The 13,527-nt window shown below is 51.5% G+C and overlaps 1 protein-coding gene and 1 long non-coding RNA gene across 3 annotated transcripts in view; one reads left to right on the forward strand and one right to left on the reverse strand.

Annotated features, from left to right (window-relative positions):
• Positions 1–110: 110 nt before the first annotated feature.
• On the forward strand, positions 111–1,831 carry LOC106854332 (uncharacterized). Its single transcript, XR_001403244.2, has 3 exons — positions 111–658; positions 924–992; positions 1,395–1,831. It is a non-coding gene; the product is annotated as an uncharacterized LOC106854332 (long non-coding RNA).
• Positions 1,832–2,240: 409 nt separating this feature from the next.
• Positions 2,241–13,527, reverse strand: part of ACSF2 (acyl-CoA synthetase family member 2) — a 35,896-nt gene continuing 24,609 nt past the window's right edge. The window contains exons 11-16 of one of the 2 annotated variants that reach the window (XR_015807749.1): positions 4,753–4,860; positions 4,494–4,645; positions 3,942–4,184; positions 2,774–2,884; positions 2,545–2,613; positions 2,241–2,453 (exon numbers count right to left, since the gene is read on the reverse strand). Coding sequence is in view for 1 of the 2 variants with exons in the window: in XM_014878215.2 (XP_014733701.2) it covers positions 2,403–2,453; positions 2,545–2,613; positions 2,774–2,884; positions 3,942–4,083; positions 4,494–4,645; positions 4,753–4,860 (633 nt within the window). In the remaining variant the exon portion in view is untranslated. The remainder of the gene's footprint in view (positions 2,454–2,544; positions 2,614–2,773; positions 2,885–3,941; positions 4,185–4,493; positions 4,646–4,752; positions 4,861–13,527) is intronic. The other variant, XM_014878215.2, reaches the window with a different exon arrangement.

Raw genomic sequence — 13,527 nt, forward strand, 5'->3', positions numbered from 1 at the left:
CGGGCACCGGGCGGAGCCGCCCCCGGCGTGCGCGGAGCGGGGCGGGGCGCGGGGAACGGGGGAGGGACCGGAGACAAAGTCCTGCTCTGCCGACGGGGCTGTGCGGAGATGCTCGGTGTGAGTGACGGAGTTCTGGGATCAGTGTCCTCCCCCGGAGCCGGGAATACCGGAGTTAGTGTCCTGACCCGGTGCCGGGGATGCCAGGGCCAGTGTCCTCCCCAGTGTCATTCCCTAGTGTCCTCTCCCAGTGTCCTCTCCAGACGCACGGTCCGAGCGAGGTTTGGGACCTGCCCCCGCATCCTTCCCTGGCTGCTCCTCGGGCCGGGAAGGGTTTTCCAGCGTTTCGGCAGAGGAAGGTGGCCTGTCCCCACTCAGGGTTGTACAAACACCCTGACGTGAGTAGTTGTGTCTATTAATAGACATGAGGAACTCTGAAATCCCCATGACAAAGGCTGTGAGTGCAGATTCCCCTTCCCAGCCCAGAAACACGTAGTTCGGCGTGATGTAACCTTCCCACACCGGGGAGTTTCCCAGCAGGCAGTGAGGAGTATAAGAGTGGGACTCAGGCACGGGCAAGGTAGAAGCCATGGAGAGAGCCTGGAGCACTGCACACACTGAGACCACACTGCCAGCCACAAGGGCCAGCTTTTCCTCTTCTGTGAGTATTTACAGCCGGGGATGCATCATCCGAGGGGTTGGGAAGGGCCAGAGGACACCGCGGGAGGTGTCCTGGCTGGCGAGGGATGGATATGTTCTGGGGAAGGCATGGGATGGCAGGGAAAACTTCCCTGCCTGGGACCAGGCTCTGCCAGGGTTCAGACCCATGGATGGTGCTGCCCCACTCCCAGAACAGGGGCAGGAGTGGGGTGGCAGGGACTGTTCCCCCTGTGCTGGCTGTGACCAGGACTCATTGGTTTTCTCAGCAGCGTGTCTGTCCTCACGAGCCGGAGCTGATGTCACCTTCATTTCTTATCCACTGCCCCCCAATTACGGTGAGTACATGGGGCACCTGTACTTCATGGGGTCGTGCCAAGGTTGGAGATATTGATCAGGGAGGGGAGGAGAAGCTCCACTCACTGCAGGCGTGTTCTGCACCTGGGTTAGTGCTGTGGGAAGCAAAAGGAGGTAAGCAGTCCTTCCCTAGACATCAGTCTCACAGGCCCTTTGTGTCCCCAAGGTCCCTGGCTGTAGTTGCTGTCATGCAGGTAAAAGTTCATCCCTCGGGAAGGAAGGTTACAGAAGTAACCAGGGAATGGAGGAGACCTGAGTGAAATGTGTTAAGGATCAGTGCTGAAACCAGCCTCATGAGCAGTGTGGGAACAGGAGAGGAACTTGCTGGAAAGACACTGTACAGAAGAACTCTGACACAAACCATCCATGTTTTTTTCTCTCAGAAAGCAGACATGGACCAGGGACTTCTTCCCACCGTCTGCTTCCATGGGTAGAGCCCACAGTCCAGCTGCAAGATGAAGGATTGAGACCTCGCTGATGCTTCTCCTCTCTCTTTGCTGCACCATTGCCCTCCACTCACTGGAGGAAGTCACAACGTGGAGGGGGCCCAGCCTTAGCTCTGCTGGGAAAGGAAGTGGGAGGTCAGCGAGAGTTGGCAGCAACATTATCTGCTTTCCAGCTGGGGTGGGACACTTCTGCTGGCAAAGAGGAGGTCTGCTGTCCCTCTTCTCACAGGAGTGTTTCATGGTTGGGAGGTACCAAATAACTCCCGTAAAATGCTGTCCCAGGTACACTCTGCTGCCAATGGGACAGTAATTTTGGTATTTCTGCAACAACCTTACTGTCTATCTTGTTTAAAACAATAAAATAAACAAAGCCATGTCTACCTTGCAGAAGTTTTTTTTTTTTTGAAACATCTGGGGGAGGTGTGGGAACAGAGTGAGCTTTTCCAGACAGTTTTAGGGAGCCCCACTGCAAAGTCTCATTCTCTGAACCCCCTGCCCCTCATTTCAAGTTCAGTCGCTCTTAAATGACCCAGGAGCCTTACAACATCCAAGAAGAAAAGGCATCACCTACCTTGCGAAGCCAGGCCAGGACATTTTGACTTGAGTGTCAATAAAATACCCACCAGCATCTGCAACTCCTGTGAAATGGCTGCAGCCAAACTACTCAGAGACACACGACATTTTTAAACCTTCATAAGGTCTTTCAGTAACTGGACAGAATTCCAGAAATAAGCATCCCTTCCTCACACACAGTATTTTTGTTGGCAAAGAAACAAACCCAACTGGGAAAAAGAGGTGCTCTGTTTTATTCACTAAAAGTGCCATCAGCCTGATGTCAGGGAGGGAAAGTCTCCACTGCTTAGTCCAAGGCACAGGTGAAAAGCAGACTCAGAGCTGACTGAAATTGGGCTGATTTATCCTGGTTTTTGCTCTGCCTTCCCAATATCAGAGCTGCAGGTGCTTCTCCATCTGCTCCCTCAACTTGTATTTCTGAATCTGGAATAGAGGGCAGAGAGGAAGGAGAAGGGCTCAGAGAGGAGCTGGGACAGAATGCCACAGTTCCTGCCCTGTCCCAGCCCCCTCTTACCTTGCCTGAGACAGTGAGTGGGTATTGGCTCACAAACACAACATAACGTGGGATCTTGAAATGTGAGATCTGGGAAGAGAAAAACCAGGGCTACACAACCTGAAAGGAACAGCCTGGCACTGTCAGGGCTGGGTCCCCCAGTGCTCTAACTCCATGGGCTTTTATCCACCAGTCCCCAGCAGCCACGGAGTGTACTGGTCTGGAAGGAAACTGAGGACTGGGAACTCACCTTCCCTTTGCAGAAAGCTTTAATCTCTTCCTGGGTGCAGTCCTGCCCAGCCCGCAGTCGGATGCAGGCACAGATCTCTTCTCCCATCCTCGAATCCTTCACACCAACCACCTGGTTGGGACAGATGGACAGTGTGAGTGACCCTTGGGGACATCCCTGGCCTCCCACAGGGTCTGTGTGCTGGCCCATGCATGTTCCCTGACCTCTTACCACAGGGTGCTAGAGAACCGTGGATGCAACATGGACCTGTCATCCCTCTGCTTCCAAAACACTGGGGCAAGAGGCTTTACAAACAACGAGGAGACCTGGTAGGCTGCCACGAGTGCTTTGGGATCTCCAGATGGAATGGCAGGGAAGGGATGAGGTTGAATTAAAGGATTATTTGAAACCCTTATAATCACAGATCTCAGTGGGCCATTGGCTGTGACACCAGGAAATGGGCTTCCCAAGCCTGAGCTCTCTCCAAAGTTTAATTCCACAAGAATCCTACTGTCATTCCCCGCCTTGAACCAGTATCTCAAACTGCTAGAGACACGTTGATCCTTTTGAGTCCAGAGCAGTGACATAAAGCCCTAGAAACCACATAAACAGGGCTGGTTTGCAACCCATCTGCACTGGGACTGCTCCAAAGAGAGATGCTTGCCTGGCATAGGCAGAACTCTGACTAAATAACCCGTTTATTTATGGGGAAACTTGTCTGGCACAAAACCTGGAGAACAATCCCAGCAGACGGGGAGCAGCTGCTCAGTCCTGGAAATCTTTGCTGTCTTGTGAAGGAGTGAAACAAAGTCTCACTCCTCATCTCCAGGGACTTGTTGGGAGAGTCTTCCAGGATGTTAGAGTTGAGCAATTATCAGTAAAAACTGTCCTTCCAGACTGCTTTCTGAGTAAGAATTTCAGAGACAGTTTAAACCTGAAGAATGACAGGCACTTTACAGATGTGCAGCTGGAACACAAAGGGATTGCCACAATCCATATGCCCCAAGCTAGGAGCTCTGCCTGCCCCTTCCATCCCATGAGCCTCTCCCTCCTCCTTGTTAACCAATATTACACGGAATTTGATGGAGAAAACAGGGAAAGACAACGAGGTTCCAAGCAGCAATCCTAGAAGCTTTATGTACAGGATTCCCAAAAACAGCTGCTCACCACCCCACCTCCTCCCACTCACCTGGACCTCCTCGACCTTAGGATGGGTGTGGAGGAACTGCTCAAGTTCTGCTGGGTAGACGTTCTCTCCTCCCCGAATAATCATGTCCTTGCAACGCCCTATAATTTTGCAGTAGCCGTGCTCATCCAGGCTCGCGAGGTCCCTGCAATGACAACACCCTTCTGGTCCTGTCCCAGCCGGGTGGAATGGCTGATGCTCCCACCCAGCCAGGGTGGTATCAGAGGATAATGGCTGAGATGCCACCTGAACACATGGAAGAGATCAAAGAGAAATTGGCAGCGTCCACACAAGCACCAGGGTTTAGGGGAGAGGCAATGCCTGCTCCTGCCCTGTACCCCCACAGTCCCTCCATCCACAAGTGGCCAGTGGCAATCCCCCTCTCCAGGGACACTCAGCACCGAGGGCTCTGTGCTAAAAGCCGTTCTGAAGTGTCACAGACAGGTCAGAGGGATAAACTGGGGCAGTTTTCTCTGCTTTGGAAATCCTATACATACCCATGCATCCCCATCCAGTGGGACCATCTGGGAGAAGTGGGGCTATTCTCAGACTCACCCTGTCTTGTACCACCTCTCAGCAGTGATCACTTCACTTGTCTTGGCAGGGTCATCCCAGTAGCCCAGCATGACACAGTAGCCACGGATCAGAAGCTCCCCAGGAGTGTTCAGAGGCACGGGTTTCCCTGTTTCTGGATCCTCGATTTTTGCCTGGAAGAGGAGAAAGGCTTAGTTAGATACCAGTGCCAGACAGGGAGGATGGAGTGAGGTGTGCTGCTGGCAGAGCACCTGGAACATGTGGGAAAGGTCATGGTCACCTCTGTGTGGGGAAAGATGTATCCCACTGTGTCAGTTCTCCGGTCAATGCTGTCACTGGGGAACCCCATGAAGGTGACAGGGCTGTTTTCTGTGGTCCCATAGGCAACCTGCAAACACAGGAGAGGAAATGTGTCTCAAGGGGAAAGGGGACCACACAGCTTCAGGCACAGGAAAGACAAAGCTGGTCATGACTTCAGGGAAGAGTGGGGTGTGGGGAAGATGTCCTCCCAAGCCACTCAGGGGACAGGAAGCCCTGCTCTGCTGGCTGTGGATGGGCTCTCTAGACATTTCTGCCAGAGAGTCTTGGAGAAACAGGAGCTAAAGCATCACTGCACCTGCCTGCCATGGCCTTCTTCACCTCGCTCACAGTGCTCCAGACCCCATCACCCACAACACTTGGGGTGTCATGTACTTTTCACACCCTAACTGCTATTCTTGGAGGACTCCAGGGTTTGCCATCCTCTTTTTCAACCCTTGCTTCTCCAAGCACTGTCCTGTTGACTCCACACCATCTCTGCCAGACACTGACTTTGCCTTGCACTCAGCCGAGGTGCTGAGTTCACTTTGCATCTCTAACAACTCAGGGAACATAGGACATCACTTTGGAAAAACCCTGGAGCCAGCAGCAGACTTCTGTGGGAGACAGTGTGTCCTGCAGCATGGCTGCTTGCTGCAGATCCTTTTGTGCAGACATCAGTCCCTGAAACCCTTGTAAGAGCATCACGAGGTCACTCAACACTTGGCACAGCTGCCCTTACAGACCCAAAGCCTCACAGTGGGACAAACGCTTCTTGCTGCTAAACCTCCCTCACAGCTAATCCCGATGGCAGGCTCTGAGCCACCTCAGCTCAAGGTCACTTCTCCTCAGAGGAAAATTCCAGTGCTTTATGCCGAGCTCAGGGGCCAGGCTGAGACAGCAGGAGCTGCACAGGAGGTGCCCTGGGCAGCTCTGAGCTGCGCCAACATCTCTGGGATTGCTGCTACAGCCCCAGCTCTTGGGAGCTGTGTTTCAGCAGTGGGAGCTGCTGGAGCACTGCTCTGATGTCTCTGACCCGCTCAGAGTAAAGTCACCCCAGTAATGTCACCTGTGGCTGCTTTGCTGGGAGAGCATGGCCGTGAAAAGGCTGATGTGGGAAGTATTTCCTCATTTCTCCTCCGGTTCTCCAGACTGACACATGAGCAGCTCTGACCCACCAAATTGCCCTGGCACCCAGATCTGGTCAGTTCCTTCAGAGTAAATGCCCAGGTGTGCCTACATGGCCGTGGCTTGGGCATGGTGCTCACCCAACTCCAGGCACTGTGCCCCAAATTAATGTAGGGCTTTGCAAAGGACTGTGATAAGGCACGTGAACACGGATGAAAATATCCCGAATGAGCTGAAACAACACTGGTATAATGTGTAATAACACTGGAGCTCTTGGCACTTTCCATTGCATGGAGCTGCTGCAGGATCTCATGTTGGGCACAGTCTGTCACAACGGCTGATGCTCTTGTTGTCTGCACCAGGGTCAGCATGAATCCAAGCTGGAGCCTGCTTTTATCCAGGAATCTGGAGGAGAACTTCTCCAGGATGCCACAGGGACCATCTGGTGCAAACTGCTCTGCTTGGAGCCTGGCAGTCCCCAAGGAGCAACTGCGAACAGGCTTGTGCTCCCAGACACAAGGACAACTTCCCAGCCGGGTGCAAACCCACAGCGTCTCATGCTCAGACTGCATTTCTCTCCCACCCACTAATACAAATCCTGTGGCTGGATCAAATGACCAGACCCAAATCCAAGATCTTAAACACTTATTAAAAATCCCAGTGCCTTTGTTTTTTTGTTTTGGATGAATTGCAGTGTTGGTGCCAGGATCCCAGCCAAGCCCTGAGTCAATCCTTGCTGCCTCTTTGGGTTGCTCCAGCAGTTTAATTGGATGCAGGAGCAGGCAGCTCCCTGGCAGGATGATCCTGTGAGTGCTGTGGCTCACCAGGCTCCTCCAGATGCCTGGCACTGTGCCCTGTACCCCAAACACCAGCTATTGATGCCTTGGCCTGTGGCTTGTCCCCATAAACACCCTCACACCCTCAGGAATGGGCTTCCCAACTGGTCCAGAGTGCAAAACAGGTCTGAATCTCCAGCCCCTCATCTGCTTCCCAATCACTGCCTTCCCCTGCCTGCACCAGCACCTCACTCTGTAGCCAGATACCAGGATGTGTCTCCAGGTCTTTCCAAGATGTTATCTCCCTTTTAGGATGGTTTTCCTCAGCTGTATTCCTGGGCTGGAGGCAGGGGATGGAGCAAACCCTTGTGCCAGCACTGCTGTCCTTCCCACCCCTTATCTGACACGTGGACCATCCAACATGTCCATTGTCAGCAGCACATGAAACAACACTTCCATGAAACTACACACACCAATTTAAACTTGGAGATATCCGTGAAGATTCCTAGCCTTCATGACCCAAAGGGACACTTAACATCATTCAGCCTTGTCATCTGGTGTAATTCAGTCCAGAAAACCTCACCCAATAATTTCAGCCTCAGCTCCATAATTTCCACTGGAGCTGTATCTGGTGTCAAAGCAGAGCTTTCCAGAGGCAAAGATTCCAGCTTGGATGCTTGGCTTTGAGAGGAGCTACAAGAATACCAAATATAATTGACTGCAAAGCCTTTTTTTACTGTAGGACCACAAGTGATCCCCCAACACCCAGACCAGTCCTGCCCTCAGTGATGACAAGGACAGCTCCAAAACAAACTGCTGCCTAACTTGCTCCTACCAACAAGAGATTCATTCTTTGTGAATCCCAAGCCTCTGTATAAATCAGGAATAAAAAGAACATCTTAGCAGAACTGTGTTTTTTAAAGCACATTTCCCAAACATTTCCTGCTAGTGCTGTTCAAATACTGGTCACTGTGGAACAGGCAAAACAGCCTGAAGAGGGAAGCGTCTAAAAATTAAAAATAAAATAGAAACAATCAGACTCCAGTCTCTTTAGTAAACATTTGAGAGGCAGGCTGATCTGGTGGGGACTGTGGGGACTCTGAAGACCCTGGGTTTTTCCCAACTGTGCTGCTTATTTACTGCATAACTTGGAACAAGCCACATCAGCCCTCTGCTCTTTGAGTTTCCCCTGCAGTCAACAGCAATAAAAACACCCAGTGCCCTCCACATTCAATTGCTGATAAAGACTGTAATGAACAGGCTGGGATTTGTACCACCAGTACCCAAAGTGGGTTATACTGGGTGGGACTGGAGCAGAGGTCAGGGCTGCTGGAGGGCATGAGTTCCTTGGAGGACACCCTGGACCTGAGCACTGCTCAGGGAGGATCTTCATACTCCTCGTCATCACCCTCTGGTTGTGCCACGCTGGAGGACGATGATGGCAGGGCTTGAGCTGCCAAACTAAAGCCTAGAGAAACTGAGCTTTGCTGGACACAATATTGGCCTCAGAAAAAAAGCAGCAAATTGACTGTGAAATAATAGGGATTTTCAGACTTCAAAGAGGGCATAATGAACACCAGAAAGCAGACTGGCAACCCAAGAGAAGTGCTAAAGGATGTCTAAGAGGCCCTTTGAAGCCCTCTCAGAGTAACATGCTGGATGGATCTAATTATCCCTAAATCCGTGTTGAGTGTGTCTGTCTTGGATATCTCCACCAGAGTCAACCCCAGCCCTTCCCATTACAGCCAGCTCCAAACCATTCTCCACTGAGCAGCAACCTTCCCTCCCTCAGCTGCTCACTGCCAAGATCACCCTAAACTCTTCTGTCCCCTGGGGACATGTGTCTCCTTGCTTTGGAGGTATCCCGCTATCCCAAACGTTATTGGAATATTCCTGAACCTTCAGGTCAACTTCGCTGCTGCAAAAAACAACTTCTGATCCCATCCAGCCTGTGTCACACCGAGGTCTCATTTCCTTCCCCAGCAACAGTACCATCTTTGTGTCAAAAACATCAGGACACAAACAAACAGGTCTTGCAGGACAAATCTCCAAGGCTACTCTATTGACATCTCTCCCCACCAAGAGAGCTGCCAGACAGTCTCAGTTTGGATGGGGCTTAAAACAGATCCCAAAAATATGAGGTGCCCAAAGCACCTTCTTTGTGCTGTGGCACGCAATGGCTTTGCCTCAGGAGGAGACCAAAATGACAACCCAGTGTGCCCAGGCTGAGACTGCCCTGGGAATGAATCTCCTGTTATTGCCCACTGAGGACAAGCTGCTCCTCGTGGTCTGCAGTTAAAGCAGCCTCTCTTCTCTCCAGGCCAAGCAGAAGCCTTGAGGCTTGGAAGTGTTTCCCCCTTCCAGCCAGCAGTGCTGCCCAGTGGCAACCAGCAAAGACAGGGACAGTCACTGTTTTTATCCACAATGTGATAAAAGGTCTTTGCTGTGCAATTAACTCCATCTTCCCTAGTGCTGATGCCAATGCATTTGGGAAAAGTCAAATTAAAAGGAAAAAGTGAGAGGAAATGTACAAAGTGTCACATGAAGGTAGAAAACCACTGTTTTGGGGGTATTGGGATGCTCAAAGCTATTGGAGAAGGAAACTCAGCAAAAATCTAGGGGCAAAGGTAACATTCCTATGGATTTGGAGAGCTCAGCTCCCACCAAGCACATGGCTGCAAGTCCATAATCTTGTTGCTTCCATTAGGTATTTTAAATGTTCTCACAGCCCATTTCCACAGCTACAGAAACCACCTACTCATCAGGTCCTCCCCAAAACAAGGTAGGGCGGGATGGGGAGGCCAAGGACAAGCAGAGATGTTGTCACCACATGGAGCCCATTTGCCATTTTGAGAACAGAGGGGACTGATGGCTGGGGAGCATTTGGGAAAGTCAGAAGTCTCGCATGGATCAGCAGTGCTCCACAAGGGAAGAAGGCTCTGCAAACCAGGAGTGCCCTGGCCAGAGCAGTGGGATGCTAGGGAACATCTGATGCCTTGCAGGGTGGACACAGCAGAGCTGGGAGTGGCTGTAAGGGCTGGGTGAGCTCCACAGGAAAGGCCAAGAGCCTCATCCAGCAGCTGCTGGAATCTGCAGAAGGGAAGGGTGGGTGGATGTCAATGGGGAGCCAAACTGGCAGCAGATCAGTCAGTGGAGGCCATGCTACAGTGGAACAAAACCATCAGAAGGAAGGAGGTGGACCCACCATCACCTGCTCCAGCTCAACAAGCAGCCCCCACACTGCAGTGATGGGCATCCTTCAAGAATTTAAAATAAAAATGGCAATTCGGGTCTGAACACAGAGCCCTGCATGCTACTGCTGGGACAGGTGCTGCCTGGAAGAGAGGGGAACCCAGGAAAGCCTCTGGGACTCCCGTTTGCCCACCCACCACTGCTCCTCCAACTCTGCCTGGAGTGTTCTCTGCTCTTGGGACAAATCCATGGCACACGGCAGAATTTGCACCTTCTCCCACCCTGCTCCCAACCCAGCACCCAGTGCCAGGGGCTCAGCTCCATAAGAGCTGGGGCACTCCAGGACACCCCCAGAAGCTGCCTGAGCCCTCACCTTCAGCCAAAATGAGGAGGGCTGCAGCCCAAGGCCAGCTACACTGGTGCCACTCCCAGAAGGTGATTGCAAGTTTGCACTGTCACAGGAAACCAGATCTGGAGCCCCTAAAGGCTACAGAATCAGGCTTAAAAGAGCAATGGACTATTTTCCCTATGGAGCTGTCTTGATATGCCAGAACTGTTCATACTTATAAAAACTAAGATTAAACATGAAAAGACCATCTCCAATATTGCAAACTAGTTCAGACCTGCAACATCAAAGAAACACCCCAAATCTATATTTATACTGCTTCAAAAACTGCATTTATTTGCTTAGCCCACAACACCTCCGAGAAGGAGAGGAGGGGAGTCCAGCATCTGTAAATCACCTGGAATGTTTGCAGAACTGTTAATCAATTAAGAAAGAGTGTGGTAGGATAATCCTGCCTCTTCTGCAATGTCCTTGCAGTGCTGGTCCCAGGGGATGTGTGAGCTAGGAGCTGGCCAGGACCCAGGTCCCCATGACCACAGCACAGGGACACTGACACTGCTCCATTGTCACCTGCAGACTGCAAACCACCTACGAGTGGGACCCAGGCAGGTTTTTGAGGATAGCTGGGCATTTGCTGGCCAGCTGAGGGCTGCAAAACCTGGCATGGGAAGAGCAGAGCCGTCCAGCAAGCAGCTCAAAACACAAACAGCCAGGAGAGAGGTGCCAGCTGCAGCAGAGCCCAAACAGCTCCCACCACAGGAATGTGCTCACCGAGGCATGGAAATCAAAAATACTAAGGGAAAGAACTTCCTTTTATTCACCATTTGTGTCTGGAGAAATGGAGCTGAGGGAGCAGACCCCTTTTCCCTCTTGCCACTCCACTGTGGCACCAATAATAACCAATAATAATCCACCTAAACTCTCCTGCAGGCTCAGAACTGGTGGGGGACAGCTTCCCACCTCACACCAGCATCGTGGCAGCTGTATCCCAGCATTTTCACAAGGAAGCTACAGGTCTCACTGGTGTCCACAGCCACAGCACACACATTCCTGCAGGGAGGGAGTGTCTCTGTCCCCCCAGATCTGCAGTCTCAGTCAGCAAACAGATAAAGGGTGGAAGAAAGGGAATTTTATCCTGAGAGGAAGAAAGAGAAGGAGCTTTGAGCAGTTTAACCTTTGAAAAGGGTCTTGTTCCAGAAATACATATGGGTAGGATGTATTTATGGATGGGGTTTCAAGGCCCTCACCAGCTTTTTGCTCCAACCTGACCCACACTGGCTGAAATCTCTGCAGAAGCACTAAGCTGTTAGATGATTTTTGTTTTGCAAGGGGATGGGAAATCCAAATACCAGACCGTCAGTGAAGGAGCACAGATTCACTCTCTAGATTCAGTGCCCAGGAGAAACAGGCAGGGTTTTAAATATCACCCACCAGTTGCTTTTGCACAGAATAACATAACTGCAGGAATTGTTCATCAAATGATTACAGTGAAAATTTAAGTGGTTGAACCTGCTCAGAGAGAAAAAATAAAATCAATTGGTAGATAGAAGATTATACTTCAAAGGTGATTTTTTTTTCTCTTTTCCAATCATTCACCCAGCTCCCTGTCTGAGCTTTATGAGCAGTGCACAGTCAGGGGCACTCTCAGAATCATGGAACAGCAAATCGAAGAGGCAAAGGAACACACAGAAGGTTCTGTCTATCTCCTGTTTCTCTGTCCCAAAGGTCCTGACCAAGGCACTCAAAGAGCTTCTCCAGAGAGAAAAGCACGTGCATGACTATTGTGGTGCCTACTGAACCAGGCATGAGCCAAAATACCATTGTTTTGATCAAAGAGTTTTAAACCCTGTATTAACCAGGAGGTCCCTCCAGCAGGAGCCTGGAGCTGCCAAGGTCAGAGCATCTCTCCAGAGGTGAGAAGCTCTTGGTGCTGAGGTGAGCTGCTCTATGTCAGAGCAAACACAGAAAGCCTGACATGACCTGGTTTGCACCGAGGTCCCACATTACATCATTGTTCACCAGCTCACCAGAACCACATTCCCACCCCAGAAGCCTGTTTTCTCCCCCAGATGAGTCCTGCAGTGCACACACTGCTCAGCCTGACAGCTGCTGACCAGGGCAGGGCTGCCAGGCCGCTTGCATAACGCGGTCCGGAGCGCTCCGTGGCGCCTGCTGATTCCTCCTGCAACAATGGAAAAACCCAGAAATCTCTCTGAATAAGCCAGTCTGTGTCCTAAGTCAGCCCTTGGATTTCCTCCCTTTCTTGAGCCCGTCTCGCCCCTGCACAGGCTCCGCTGGGGCTCTGCAGCCAGCCTCAGGAGCAGAAATCTCAACAAGCTCACAGTTATGTGCTCGCGTCTCAGCTGTTTGCTGCAGCCAGGAACTGGCTGGAAATCAGTTCAAAATGTTCCAGTTCCAAACCCCAGCCCACAACCCCTGGATTGCTCTCTTCACACTCACAGAAGCAGGCGCTGGGGCTTTTAACTGCTTTGCTTTAGCCTTCTTTATTGGGAGAGCAGGGGACATCTCTGGTGGTGTTAATTCACCTTCGCCACTGTTGCTACCCTAAGCCAGGAGCCAAGGCAGATGCCACTCCCAGATCCAGACGTGACTTTTTTACTTTGCTACCTCTCCATCCCTTTACCAATGCCAACACTTTTCCCTTTCCACAGCTCTGCCTGGAGAGCCACAGGCACTGCCACCTACCTCTACACCGCTGTCTGGCATTTCATATCCACCAGCCTATGTCCCACCACTTCCCTGCAGGCTCTGATGCTGCCCCATCCCTTGTTGGAAGGCACTAGGTATCCTGAGCATGGCCATATTATCCTCAGCTGTTCATAAGAAAGAAAAGACACAGTAGAAATGAAGGCTGTCTTTGTGCTCCCTTTCTTGGAGCTCTTCAGTGCAGCCTGGATCTGGAAGTGCTCAACCAAAATTTTGCATTGCAAGAGCAACTGCAGCACTGTTGGCCTTTGGCATGACCTCACAGCACTCCCACCTTCTCCAATCCCTGTTTAGGCAAACTCTTCTCGAATCAGTGAAAAAGGTTCCCCATCCCCCACCAGGACCCTTCCTCTCTGAGAACAGGACCAGGTGCTTCTCCCCAAAACACCTGAGGCTAAAGAGAACCCCAGAGCCTGCTGGAAGCTCCCGTGGGAGGTGGCTGTGGAGCTCAGCAGCGCTCCCTGCTATGCTGTTCAACCAAAACAAGCTGTTTTCCCCCCTGCAGATGAATCTGGGCCCTGCTCAGGGGGTTCTCCACACAGCAGGTCTGCATTGGTTCTTCCTGAGTATTTGCCTCCCATTTTCCTCC

The sequence above is a fragment of the Sturnus vulgaris genome, chromosome 20 (assembly GCF_052056855.1).
Source record: "Sturnus vulgaris isolate bStuVul1 chromosome 20, bStuVul1.hap1, whole genome shotgun sequence".
In the NCBI taxonomy this organism is placed as follows: domain Eukaryota; kingdom Metazoa; phylum Chordata; class Aves; order Passeriformes; family Sturnidae; genus Sturnus; species Sturnus vulgaris.